General features: G+C 35.4%; 1 protein-coding gene across 1 annotated transcript; it reads right to left on the bottom strand.

Moving 5' to 3' along the window:
- Window positions 1–8,263: 8,263 nt before the first annotated feature.
- LOC122585459 lies at window positions 8,264–8,914 on the bottom strand. Its single transcript, XM_043757588.1, has one exon. The coding sequence runs from the start codon at window positions 8,735–8,737 to the stop codon at window positions 8,531–8,533; it is 207 nt and encodes a 68-aa protein (XP_043613523.1). The 5' UTR covers window positions 8,738–8,914; the 3' UTR covers window positions 8,264–8,530.
- Window positions 8,915–13,635: the final 4,721 nt, after the last annotated feature.

Here is a 13,635-nt window from a genome sequence, read left to right as displayed (position 1 = left end):
TCCAATCAAATTTCTCAACCTTTTCTTGCGCAACCAAAGCTTTAGATCCAGTAGAGGACCCAGAATTTTGATTTCCAGCAATTTGATTTGGTTTCGAGAAACTAGTGGTTGCCTCTTGTTTCGGTCGATGACACTCTCTAGCAAAGTGACCGAATCCATTGCAGTTATAGCACTTAACTTTAGTTTTATCAAACTTTACTTTTCCATTTGTCAAGTCTCTTCCAGTACTCCCCATAAATCTTCTAGCTCTACGAGCAACTATTGCCAGTTGCCATTTGAGATCCATTTCTTCAAGATCATCAGGATCCAATTGCTCATACGCTAGATCAGCCAATTCCGGGTCTATCAGATTTCCAAAAACCAGTGCCTCGTAGATGTCATAAAAGCAGCCAATAAACTAACATGACTTTCAGCGGATTTGACACTTAGAGGCATAGACTTTAGAGTCCTTTGAGAACTTCCAACTAAATCTGATGAACCGTGATTTTTCTCCGTCGAAGCAGCGACGAAGCAATAACTATTCTCATCTCCCAACATCTCAGTTTGCTCAACAAAATTTGAAAAGAAAGCACTTGCTCTTGACCCAGATGGTTCAACCGTATTTGGCTTCTTAGCTCGATAAATCTCCAGATTTTGTATGACATCAGTTTGAGTTTCACGTTTCTTAATATTCAACTCAAACCCCCTCAAATGCGCTATCACCGTATCGAGAGTCATTTGAGCATATGTAGGATCACGTTTGATCAAAACCGAACAAAAATCCCACTGTGATGGTAGGGCATCCAGGAATTTCTCATTCTTTTCAGTGTTCGTTAGAGTCACTGTATGACTTCTCATCTCCGTCATGAGATGGTAATATCTATTTACCAACTCATCAAGTATCTCATTCTTCATCGCCTTGAAAACTAAGTGTTGAGCTTTCAGAAGTTCTTGTTTTCCCTTTTTCACTGCGTCATCTCCTTCATACCTATTAGCCAAGGCATCCCAAAGTTCCTTTGACGTAGACTATGATTCTTGCTCAAAAGTGTGCAGAATATCCTCTGGCAGACACATAGTAATACAAGAGAATCCAAACAAAAGTTCAAATTCCTAGCTCATAATTGGTATCAATGAGTAAGATAAAAGAATCCAAACTTGATCACGATTACAAGTCCAAAACTTGTTCAACCGAAATCAAACTTAAACTCAAGAGAATTATATGTTCAATAATCAGCCAAGTTCAGACCTAAAGGTGAGCAAGATAGCAAATTCTCGAAAAGTTCTTTTTTTCAAAAGAAGAGAAACGAGTTTATATAGGCACACCCCTTAATAACTACGAAAAACAGAAGATGGAACGAACTAAAGTAAGGTCAAGGTCGAGCTCGGGCTAGTACTAGGTCGAGCTAGGAAGATCGAGCTCGAGCTAGGAGCCTGATCGAGGTCGAGGTCGAGCTAAAGAGGAGGTCGAGCTAAGGAGGAGGTCGAGCTAAAGAGGAGGTCGAGCTAAGCTGGAGGTCGAGCTCGACCTGGTCGATCTTGACTTGATCTGGACGAGCTTGACAGTAACGTATGAAGCTTGATGTTCCGAATACTCAATTGTGGTTGAAACCTTTAATCCTAAACCAATAGAATACCTCCAGTGGCTCTGATACCACTTGTAAGTCCCTTTACCACCGGATCTAACAAGATTAAGTATCTAATGTATAAGTGCGGAACTTCTTATACAAAAGCAATCAACACAATATATTAACACGAACACGAATATGAATATGAATAAACTGGAACCGTATATTACTTAAATAAATGCAATTACAAGTAAATACCAAGTTCCTAAACACGAGAATATGAATAAAACAAAAGCTAGAAGATTAACCTTAAACATAAGGTTTAATCTCTATTTATACTAAACTTAACGGACTTAAACGGACCTAGTATGTAATGGGCCAAAGCCTTGACTTGACCTTGACCTCAACTTGGTCAAAGGTCGAGCTTGACTTGGTCAACAGTCAAGGTTGACTTTATTAAACACATGATTAATATTCGACTTTACATAAACGAAAGATTCAAACTACTTTTCACGAATGCTGTTGTCACTAGGAAATGCACCAACAGACTTCTGTTGCTGTTGGTAAATCTGAAAGAGTACCAAGGAATGTTGTTCCTGAGACTACATAACCAAGGTCACAATCAAGTGAGGAAACTACTTTTGGTGATCTGCAGAGATAAATGAATGAAATGAGAGGTTTAATCACTCGTCTAACTGATGACTTGAAGGTTGTTAGTGACAAGAACATGTTTCTTGAAGACAAATTGGGCAAGGCCGAGATGGTGGTGTCCAACATGTATAAGAAGTATTTGGCTCTAGATGAGAAGGTTGTCAGGATGGCAGATGCATTGAAGAAGGGAGTCAAATTTTCCGAAGAAAAACTGCAGGAGATCATCAACAACTATCTGAAGGTTAGAGCTGAGAGAGACAACTTAGGTTGCAGAGGTGATTAGTTGGCTAAGACACGGCATGATGATGATCATAATGAATATCCAGATGCAGCCAAAGCTACTCAAGAGCTAGGAGGTAGTTCTATTTTGAGAACAGAGACTTAAGGAGAGTCTAGCTAGGCTGGTGTTGCTGGCAAGGCAACCTCAAAAGCTCCACAAGCTCAAGAACAGATGTCTACTGAGATAAACATGGTAGTTGAGCTTGAGGCACCTGAAACCAAAACCCTTACAGAATATGTTGACGTTGATCGATTAAACAAGGGTAAGGGTTTGGTCGAGCAATCTGTTGCTATTGCTCATGATACTGAAGATGCTAGTGCTCAAGATAGTGAGTCAACCAAGACCGATTCTACTACCAATACTTCTACAGAGTCGGATTTGCATCCAGTAATTGTGCATAGACTAGAGAAGAGATTGTGTTATGATCCACAGGCTCATATGAGAGCTAAGGCAAAGATTGTGGATTATTATTATGATCCAGGATCTTTGAGGGATCAAGAGAAGAGACGGTTAGGGTTAACTCATACTCCTTCAGAGTCAGAGTTAGATTCTGATTTTGAGACTAAGACTAAGACTGAGAAGGAGAAGAGCAAGAGCAAGAAGAAGGCTGATGCTAGAAAGCAGAAGCAGTAGATTGATGACAAAGACAAGATGAAGACATATATTTTAACGTCTAGAAGCTATTTCTAAGGGGGAGTCTGTAAGTGCACGTCTATGTTAATAGCAGTTTAGATTGTTTGGGTTTATATTGTAATATGTCTTTGTAATGTGATTGTCATTAATGAACTTAGTATTATGCATTACTTGATTAAGTTTAAGTATTAAATGTGTAATAAATCTGCGAAGTATGAAATGCGACCTCGCATTTCATAGTGGAAATACGACCCCGTATTTGCATGGACAAATACGAGGCTAGCGCAAAATTACGACCTCGGAATTAGGTCGAGCTGGGCCAGAAATATAAGGCCGATGTGCTGAAGCCTTTTTGGGTGTTTTCCTATAAATACCGAACCCTAACAGAGATTAGGGTTGAACATTTGTCGAAATATCAAGCAGATATTGCAGGTTATAGTCGTAAAAGGTTGTTCCGCTAGCCTGAAGAAGATCTGCGAGGCAGCAGATTATCTAGAGGCTTTGTTGTGAATCACCAAGTTATAGATAGGGATTCTGCACCTCTAAATAACTGGAGCAAACTATTAATGATCCGTTTCAAGGGGACTTACATGATATATATAAAATACACCACGTGACCACACAACTCTTTATCTCCATCCTCCTTCATCTTCATTCTTCAACCACCACCATTCATATCCCCCTGTATCAAAAAAAATAAATTAAATTAAATTAAAAAAATAAACTATGAGGTGATACTAATGACAATGAATTTTAATCATAACAAGTTGTATTCTATTCCACACACATAACAAAAACCTAATTTAATTTCTCTATTTTCCTGAATCTCGTTTACAATGGATGGTGGTTGTTGGTGGCGTTATAATCGCCAGCTGTTGAGGGAGAACTTATCTGGTGGTTAATTATAGTGGTTAATCGAACGGAGGTGTTTAATCATGGTGGTCTTGGCTGTAATCTAATAATTCATGGGTGGTGGTTGGTGGTAATCTAATCACCGGCGAACGGTGGTGGCTACCATGACGGAAGGGAGGTAATAAGTCAGCGGGTCCGGTGATTGTTCGCGGTGGTTGGTGGCAGCATGTCAAGCAGAATTAGATGAGGTTTGTATATACTTTATGGGTTTGTGAAGGTTTTTTTTTGTCAATTTTTCCAATTCCAATGGAATTCTAAACTTTCCATTGGTTTTGAGAAGGAATTATGAATTCTGTGATTTGAGGAAGTTGAAGGAAAATTCTCAATTCCAATTCCATTATTTTTTTCAACCAAACAAGAAAATGAATGGAATTCAAACTTCAATTTCATTGAATTCCCAAGAACTCTTTGAACCAAACACACCCTAATGGTCTAAAAACTGGATGGTAACCTGCAACCTGTAGATTAGCAGGTAACATGCATCATTAGAACGCTTTTGGAAGTTAATTACGTAACATAAACCCTTGACTAGATCAATACATAACATAGACATTTTTCATAGTCCACAACACTCACAGGTCATTATCCTTTATTATTACCTTACACAAAACAATGAATTTATTGGTTTTTATGACGCAGCGATCAAAGGGTTGAATTGCATACATTCACTCGTATCAAATAAATAATTAATCAACATCGCTCATACCACATGTTGATCAATTATTGTATAAACTAAACACATAATGAATTAGGATGTGTACCTGATCATCCAAAAGCTGTAGAGGGGAGACGACATGGCTCGGTTGAGGGTCGGGTTACCGTTTAGGGTATGTTCTAAAAATGGGTTATGAGTAGAGAGGGAGAGGGAGGTATTGGTGTTCTTATGCTAAGTCTCCCTAATGATCTCTATTTATAAACACACCCAAAGGAAAACCCTAATTAATAAGTAAGGGTAATTACGTCCATCAAATAGTTACCTATTAGATAAATGATTATAAGGGCCACATATAAATATATGAAATATATTTTATTCTTACAATAAGGGCTTTTTTTTTTATGAACGGCAAAGGCGAAATATTATTAATAAAACCCAACTAGCAAGAAGTTACTAGTGACATAGTACACGTCAAAAGACTAAATAGAAAAATAAATCAAGTAATACAATGTTTGTTGTATCAAATTTCCCAGTTGAATTCTACTTTTCTAGCTCTATTTAAAATCCATAAGAATGCCATGGAATGAATTTTTTCAAAGATCATTGCAGCCGTAGAAAAAATCCTATTGTGAACCGCATAATTTATTGCTTTCCAAAGACCCTAAATAGCAATAAGAATAATGGCATTCAACATTTTTCTCCATTTTTTTTATCTCCCACATGAGAATGATGAATGGTATATATGTAAGTCATGAACGTGAAAAGCATGAAGCGGGTTTACCTTGCACCAAGACCCAATTAACTCCCAGACTTCCATGGCAAAGGGACAGGCAGTGAGAATATGATCAATAGATTCATCAGCAAGATGACACCTAACACATGACAAAGACTCGATCAAAATCCCTCTCTTATTGAGTTGAATTAGAGTAGGGAGTCTATCACGGTTTGCCCTCCAATTTCTTATGGTCACTTTCTTTGGGACCCAGTTATTCCGTTGATAGTTGTGATGCATATTGTGACCAGTAATCGAGTCGAACTTCAATCTTAAATCTGACACCATGAACTCATTTGCACATAGCATAGGCTGTAACTCAATGTTTCTTTTGGAAAATACAACTCTGGCTTTAAAGATTGATTTCCATATTCCTCCCATTTTCATGTTGACTGGTACATCGTTATCCTCAGTTGGATTTCTATGTAAAGCCGCCACCACTTGTCTCCAAATTCTGTGCACTCATGTTTTAAACGCCACCACCACTTCAAGAGTAATGCAACATTGGCACCATTCAAGGACCCCAAACCGAGGCCACCCAACTCTTTTGGTGCCATGAAATCAGCCCAAGCAACCCAGCTAATATATTTTCTGTTGTATTTATCTGCCCAAAAAAACCGTCTTTGGATCTGTTCCAACTGGTCAATAACTTTATCAGGGGCTTTAAACAAAGAGAAAAAATAAAATGGAAGACTTGATAATACAGATTGCACCAAAGTAAATCTACCTTCGATTGATAAACTTTTTGGCTTCCATTTTGTGAGCCGCTTGTGGAAGGTGTCAATGATTGGCTACCAATAACGACATAGGCCCGTGTTCACGCCAAGGGGGAAACCCAATTAAGAAAGAGGGAATGTATCTTGTTTTATGCCCCATGCCAGGATGAAGAAATCCAAGTTTAGTCATGCTCATGGAAGTATTGACTCGTTTAACGCCGCTCATACCAATATGGCCTAATTCCAGACCGGTTAATGCAAGAACTATAAATAAAGGACCAAGATCCCCTATAAAATACAAAATCTGATTAGCAACATGTTCTACCTTCGCTTGATCAATTCCGAGTCCAAATAATGACTTTTGCACATTCATTTTATGACCAAAAATAAGACCAAAATATCTCATGATCCTAACAATACTGATGAGATTCTGAGTCAAGCATTCCCCCAACATCAACACGTCATCGGCATACAACAAATGATTAATGTTTGGACCCTCATCAGATAATTGGATCCCATTCATGTGACCCTCGGTGATAGCTTTGTTCAAGAAGCATGTTAATGGCTCCATGGCAATTGTGAAAGTCTTCCAACTTGTCAAGGGCTATTTGATTAGAAAGTCTTCCAACTTGTCCATAAGTTCTCTATTACAGGATCAAAACCGACTAAAATTTCTTTAGAGGGTCTGTACCACTTGTGATAAATTTATATTATTTTTTAGATTTAACGGACCAACAACAAACTGTATCTGTAGATCTTCCTGTATAAAAAAAATTGTAAGTAATTTGAAAAAGAGAGTTCAAATGCCAACAAATATAAACAATCGAACATAAACGAATAAATGTTTAAGAACAAACTATCTAATGTTTATGAACACGTTATCGTTTAATTCACCAACATAAATGAACGAATTTAAGCTATGTTATACGATCATCTAACTAAACGTAAGGATTTTTTCTATTGATACTCGTTCCATTAGTAATCATTTGCGAATACTTTATCCAATGTTCGGTTTATTTTATCTACGGCCTTATAAATTAGAATGTGTTGATAATAAAGTTAATAAATTTTAACGGCAAGTTGGATTCTCACATGGTGCAAATTAAATATGTTTAGGTAGTTGAATTTACGTTCGATCGGCACTACGCAGATGATGAAGACATCAAATGTCCCACATTTATAACACCATTTTCATGTTGCGTGTCTTCTTTGGTTACCTTCGTTGTGCATTCAATGGTTTTGGTGTCAACAGCTCTTTTTATCCAGTGTCGCATAAACGAAGAAATGTTTGATATATATTAAGCTATCCTGTGTTCACAACTTCACATACAGATTAACGAACGTGAACAAACAAAAGCTACGTTTATGTTCGTTCGTTATTTAATTTATTTTTTTAATATTCATTTCTTTTTATAAATTAAGTTCATGAATTCTTTATCACGTTCAGTTTATTTTCTTTACGGCCTTATAATATAGACAAGGCAAGTTGGATTTCCACATGGTGTAAATTAAATATGTTTCGGTAGTTGAAACTTGAAATTATGTTTGGCTGTGATGAAGACATAAAAGTCCAACTTGTATTACAACCATTTTCATGTTGTGTTGTCTTTTATAATTACCTGCATTCAATAGTTTTGGTTCAAACTAAATGTCACCAGCTCTTTTTATCCAATATCGTGATTACATTACCCCTGCCATTACTAGCTACAATGCAAATAGACACCACACATGAAACTCGTAGATTTGTTTTTTCTACAATGCAAATTAGCTGACTCAAATATCCGTATTTGTTTTCTATAAATCCAAATTAATCAGGGACAAACAGAGCAAAAAGTGCTCGAATGTGTAATGTGGTCAATTGTGTTGATAAATAGATTTGTAATAATACTATACAAGAATTACTTCAAAACTACACTAAAAGATCAAAATATGTGATTGTGTGGATTTAATTGACCCTATTCATTGTAAACGGCCTTCGTTTCAAGTTCAAATATATTTGAATTTCCATACATTATGGGAACAAAGAAAATTAGAAAACTTAGCGGAAAAGATTAAAAATTAAAAAAAATGGTACCAATGGCATTAATTAAGCACCAATGATTAATTAATTAAAATCGAAGTTGAGATGCAAATAGATGTTCAATAAGATATGCAAAGCCAATACATATAGATCACTCATCTTGCTCAAACAGCATATAATTATTTTTAATGAATGCCGATTTCAACTATAAAACCTAGCTACATGAAATCAGAAGAAGATAATTATAAATTAAAAAATAAATTTCATAAATAATGACTCTAGTATTTGTTAAGCCTTCCATCTGCATAACTAAATCTTTTTTTTGACTGAAAAATGAGTTATTATCATCAGTGATAAGATTTAAGAACTGCACCACAAAATGTACACATGATGGCTTTCCATGATTTCCAATAGAAGGGAACATGGCAGAATCTCGTGGCGGTCTTCATATCCGCAACACTTGCACCACCACCGCACCTTGAACAAAGACCGGCTGCAGGCTTGCAACGCCTCACTTGGCAAGTTTGGTCTACCAAAAAGCAAAAGCACACCATTATGTAATTAGATTGTCTATACCGATCCTAACGTTCAAAAATAGTATTCAGATTCAGATGAACTTATTGTGAAAAACAAAAGGGGCCTAACAATACAAGGAATGTATGTAAGCGTGATATATATGGAGAGTATGAACAGAAGTTGAAGTAGTTGGGAAGTGAGAATTTGATGAAAAATAAAGGCATGATCGTTACATCTATATAGGCGTCAGTAATATGCGCTTGTGGCCATTAGTAATCTGTTGCTACAATATTTTTAGCATACCTTATTTTACAATTTTATTTTATTTTATGGAAAACGATAATGACAACACTAAGGGCTATCACTAACAACTTATTACATGTTTAAAAACTTGTACATTATATATTAAAAACCGGCCTAGGTTTTTTAATAGCAAGGTACAAATCTTTATGCAACCAATTAGTTTTTATTGACAAATCATTAACAAAACCCTTTAAATAATAATCAAAATTCAAATGAAATAACGAAAGTAGAAAAACGGAACTTGCTTTTGCTAAAAAGTTACAATTACATTAAAATTCTATCTATATGGTATGTTTATCCGTATTTATTGATATAATACTTTTTTAATTAGAAAAATAACTATTTTAATTGTATAAAAAAACACATGTTGTTCAAAGAATGTGTCATGTGTCGATTAAATAAAGCCACAATCTTGTTTTAGTTTATTGGTAGATACTCTCTCTGTCCCAATTTAAATGTCATAGTTTGACATTTTGGGTCTTTCGTGTTCAACTTTGACCGTCAATATATTTGTTTGTGTTATATAATACTTAATATAAAATATATGAATGAATAAGGTTTAAATATATTTTATATTGATATAACTTTCATCAAATATTATATAACAAAAACTAAAATTTACTGTCAAAGTTATGAAAGAAAGACTTGTCAATTCAAAATAGAACATTTAAATTAAGACAGAAAGAGTAGAATTCTTTCCGACCTCAATACACCCTGCTTAGATCCAATAATAAGAAGAAATAGTAAATAAATATTTATCAAGTTAATTAAGAATATCTAGCAAGTATTAAGCGGCATAGGCGGACCTACATACAAAGTAGGGGCAGCCCGCTATGGGTCTGTTAAATTTATGTAGTGTAAATTTGTTTAAAAAAACGATGTATTCTTTATTAGTGCTACGGGTCAAACATATGGGATACCCGTCAATATAACTAGTTTTAAAATTTCCAAAGATTATCTTAATAATAAATTCATAAAAACGTACCTGTTCAATTAAATGATAAAAGGAAACTATCCAAGTGTCAAAAATCTGTTAAAAATCATTAAAAATAGCCAAAAATCTTATAAAAACGCTAAAAATCTTAACAATTTAATCGGTATCGTTATTTTATGTTGATATAAGGACATCGAAATAATCTTTGTTACCCATCCCTTTCAATCCTGGTTCTGCCGCTGTTAAGCGAGTGGTGACTGGTGAGTCGGAAATCAACAGGCCATGAGTCCATGACCCCATACTGCCATACCTTCTTTTTTTTTTGAAAAGTACCTTTTATTAACAAATCGCCAACTCGCTCAAAATAAGGAATGGCCACCAATATACACCAATAATTACAAAAAACTACAGTTAAATAGCGACATTGAAAGAATTCCAATCTTCTAAACTAAGTGAGCGATTAGACGTCCTATTCTTGAAACATAAGAAACTAATGGCCTCTATGTCTTGAAAAACCTTTTCGATTCTAACCGCCTCACCTTCAAATCTCTTATGGCGCGTTTTTTTCGCAAATTTTGACGAAATTGGGCGGAATTGTAATCAAATTCCATTCCGTTTGCTTGTTTGGTTGCTAAAATAGGAAGGAATTCAATTCATATGGAATGAAAACATTCCACATTCCATCCTTTGTATAAATCTGATTCTCTGGGTGGGTGTGATGGATTTAGATTCCATCAAAACTTGAATCTGGTAAGACCATATTATCCCTATAAAATATCATCCTCTTCATCTCTATTAATCGTTCCAACTTCTAGTAAACCTCTGGCTAACCTGTAATTATCAACCTCTGACCAACCTTTCTCTTCCTCCACCACCACCACCACATATAACCACTGTTGCCCAAATATACAACCATGTGATTACAGCTTAAACACTACAAGAAATAACCATAAAGTAAAGAGGAGAAACTTGTACACACCAACAATGTGATTCCGACAAGCCAATCTCCAACCAGCCAACCTTGAATGCTCCGAATTACAGTTGGGTCACAGCCACTATGGCACCATTTTCGTTTACAACCAATGTCGCACCATCGTCACTCACAACCACCACCGTAAAGCCATAAAAATAGGGGTGACTTATCATTTAATTTAATTATTTGTTGCTTCATAAATGGATCGGGAAAAAAAGATAGAAGAAATCGATGGGGATATGGGAAATTGGGAATAAATGGTGATGGTGGTCTGATGGAAAGGCATAAAAGTAAACTTGGGTTAGGTAAGTTTATTTTTAATTTTAATAAGAGGGCTATTTATGTCATTTCTTAATATGTGGATTATGATTCTTTGTAGAAGTTTGCATACCAAACATACTAAAGGAATTAAATTCAATTCCATCAAATTCCATTCCATCAGATTTAATTCCATTCATTCAGAAAACATTCTGCGAACCAAACGCGGCCTTAGCATTCATTGCTCTCCAAAAGCACCAACATGTCACAAATACTATACCTTTGAAAACCTTCCTGCTATTATTCTCTAAGCCCACATGTTTCTCAATATTAAACAAATCCTTGATTGAGAAAAAGAAAAGGGGGGAACCTTGCACCAAAGTCCAATTCTATACCAGATTTCAACTGCCATAAGCTACATAAAATGTGCTCAATTGTTTCATTAGTGTTCCCACATAGTCCGCAAGCCAAGTTGTCAATATCACACCTCCTAGCTTTGAGAGACATCGTTGTAGGTAGTCTTTCCATTAAGACTCTCCACATGAAGACGTTGCATTTCTTGGCAACCCATTTCGACCATTTGAATACAAATCTATCACTGTAGTCAACCCCGTTACGTATAAAGTTCTTGACACCCTTAACCGAGAGCACCCCATCTTTATTCCCAGCCCATTTCCACTTATCCTTTTGCTTGGTCAAAACAACATTCGACATAAGGCTAGCCAAGTTACTCTACTCCACTAGTTCTTCCGCAGTAGAAGGTTTTTGAGACAAGTTACAGTCATTCCCAAAGTTATTGTTAGTGTCATCGAACCTTTCCTTTACTCGACACTTCTTCTCATTGTCCAGTTTGAACAAGGGAAACCGGTCCTTAAGAGGCTCATCACATGCCCAAGTGTCGACCCAAAAATTTATGACGTTGCCATCACCAATCACACCTTTGAATAATCTGTTCAGTATAACCCCATTAGCCGATACCTTGTTGATTGCACCAACCAGGGACTTCCAGGTCCATGTGAGGGCTCTATTATAGGGTAAGGAGTCCCAATATCTTCTTGTATTATGTAGTGCATCAATAACTCTTCTCCATAGCACCATCGGCTCAGCCCGATATCTTCAGCTCCACTTAAGAAGAGACAGATTGCAATCTTTAAGTTTGCATAACCCGATATACCTCTCACATAAACAGGGGACGCCACCCAGTCCCATGATACCTAATGGATTTTTTAACTCTCCCCCGTACCCCCCCCCCCCCCCCAACCCCTAAAGGAATCGTCTAATTCTTGACTCAAGACAATTTAGCACTGTTTCTAGAACTTTGAAAATAGAGAACTAATAGGTCGGTAGACTCTCCCAAGTGTAATCCTTCCGGCTATGAAGACACAATTCGACTTATAGAGAGAGACAGCCTGGAGTCAAAAAAATGAACAAAAAAACCCTTTTCACCGCTCGATTCATCTTACCCCGAATCTCATGCTGCCATACTGATACATGGTTTAAATGCTTTAAAAAAAAGTTTTATACACCAAGTGTACGTCCAGGATCAGTTGACTTATCATTTTCTATACAGTTGGAAATTCCAACCGTAATTCCGTCGTATTTATGATCTTATCTTTCAAAAGTCAAACTCCAATCTAATGTTTAACGAAATTGGAAACGTTGAAAAATAAGGTGACACATATATTAGCTAGTTCCAATAAATCACCTCAATTGTTTGTCCATGATTTTGAAGTATATATAAATAATGAATTGATAATGATGATTAATATCACTATGGTCTATGAAATCCATATACTCCGTAATAAAAATCATTTGTTATTGACAACTTAATATTATTTGACATATATATGCTTGTTTACTAAAACACATTTAGTAAAAATAGTTTTGATACAAACCTAAAAATATGTTTAAAAAGTATAGTGGTGACACATATTGATTACATTAATTCCATCATTTAACTTAAGTTTTGATCTATCATATGTTAAAACCAGATTTTTAGACATATATGTACGTAGATTTATCAAATCAGTTATATTTATTATAATTATCATATTAATTAAAATAAAAGCTAACTCTGATTCAAAGACAATGGAAGTAAATATCTTTTAGATAAGTTTGCAACTTAGTATCATTTTCCTTATTTTTATTACACTTATCATTAATGTAAATTTTTTAATGTTTTATAAAATCAAATGGATTTTTAGACATATAAAATTAGAGGATTAATCATTATTTTCTTTTATATAAAGATAATTCTTTTAATACTGTATCAGTGTATTTTAATAATTAAAATGCTATAATTAAAATCTCCATCCACCCATCTATATATTTTCATATACAATGTATCTATTTTTATTTAGCTTTTACGATAATTTAATCATAAACTCATTGTTATGATGTATATATATTAATCATATCGTATATCACACTAGATTTTACACCTGTGTCTAACACTAAACACGAGCTTA

This window comes from Erigeron canadensis, chromosome 1 (genome assembly GCF_010389155.1).
Source record: "Erigeron canadensis isolate Cc75 chromosome 1, C_canadensis_v1, whole genome shotgun sequence".
Lineage (NCBI taxonomy): Eukaryota > Viridiplantae > Streptophyta > Magnoliopsida > Asterales > Asteraceae > Erigeron > Erigeron canadensis.
Note: the sequence above shows the minus strand (reverse complement) of the source record. Positions and strands in the feature narration are given on the sequence as shown.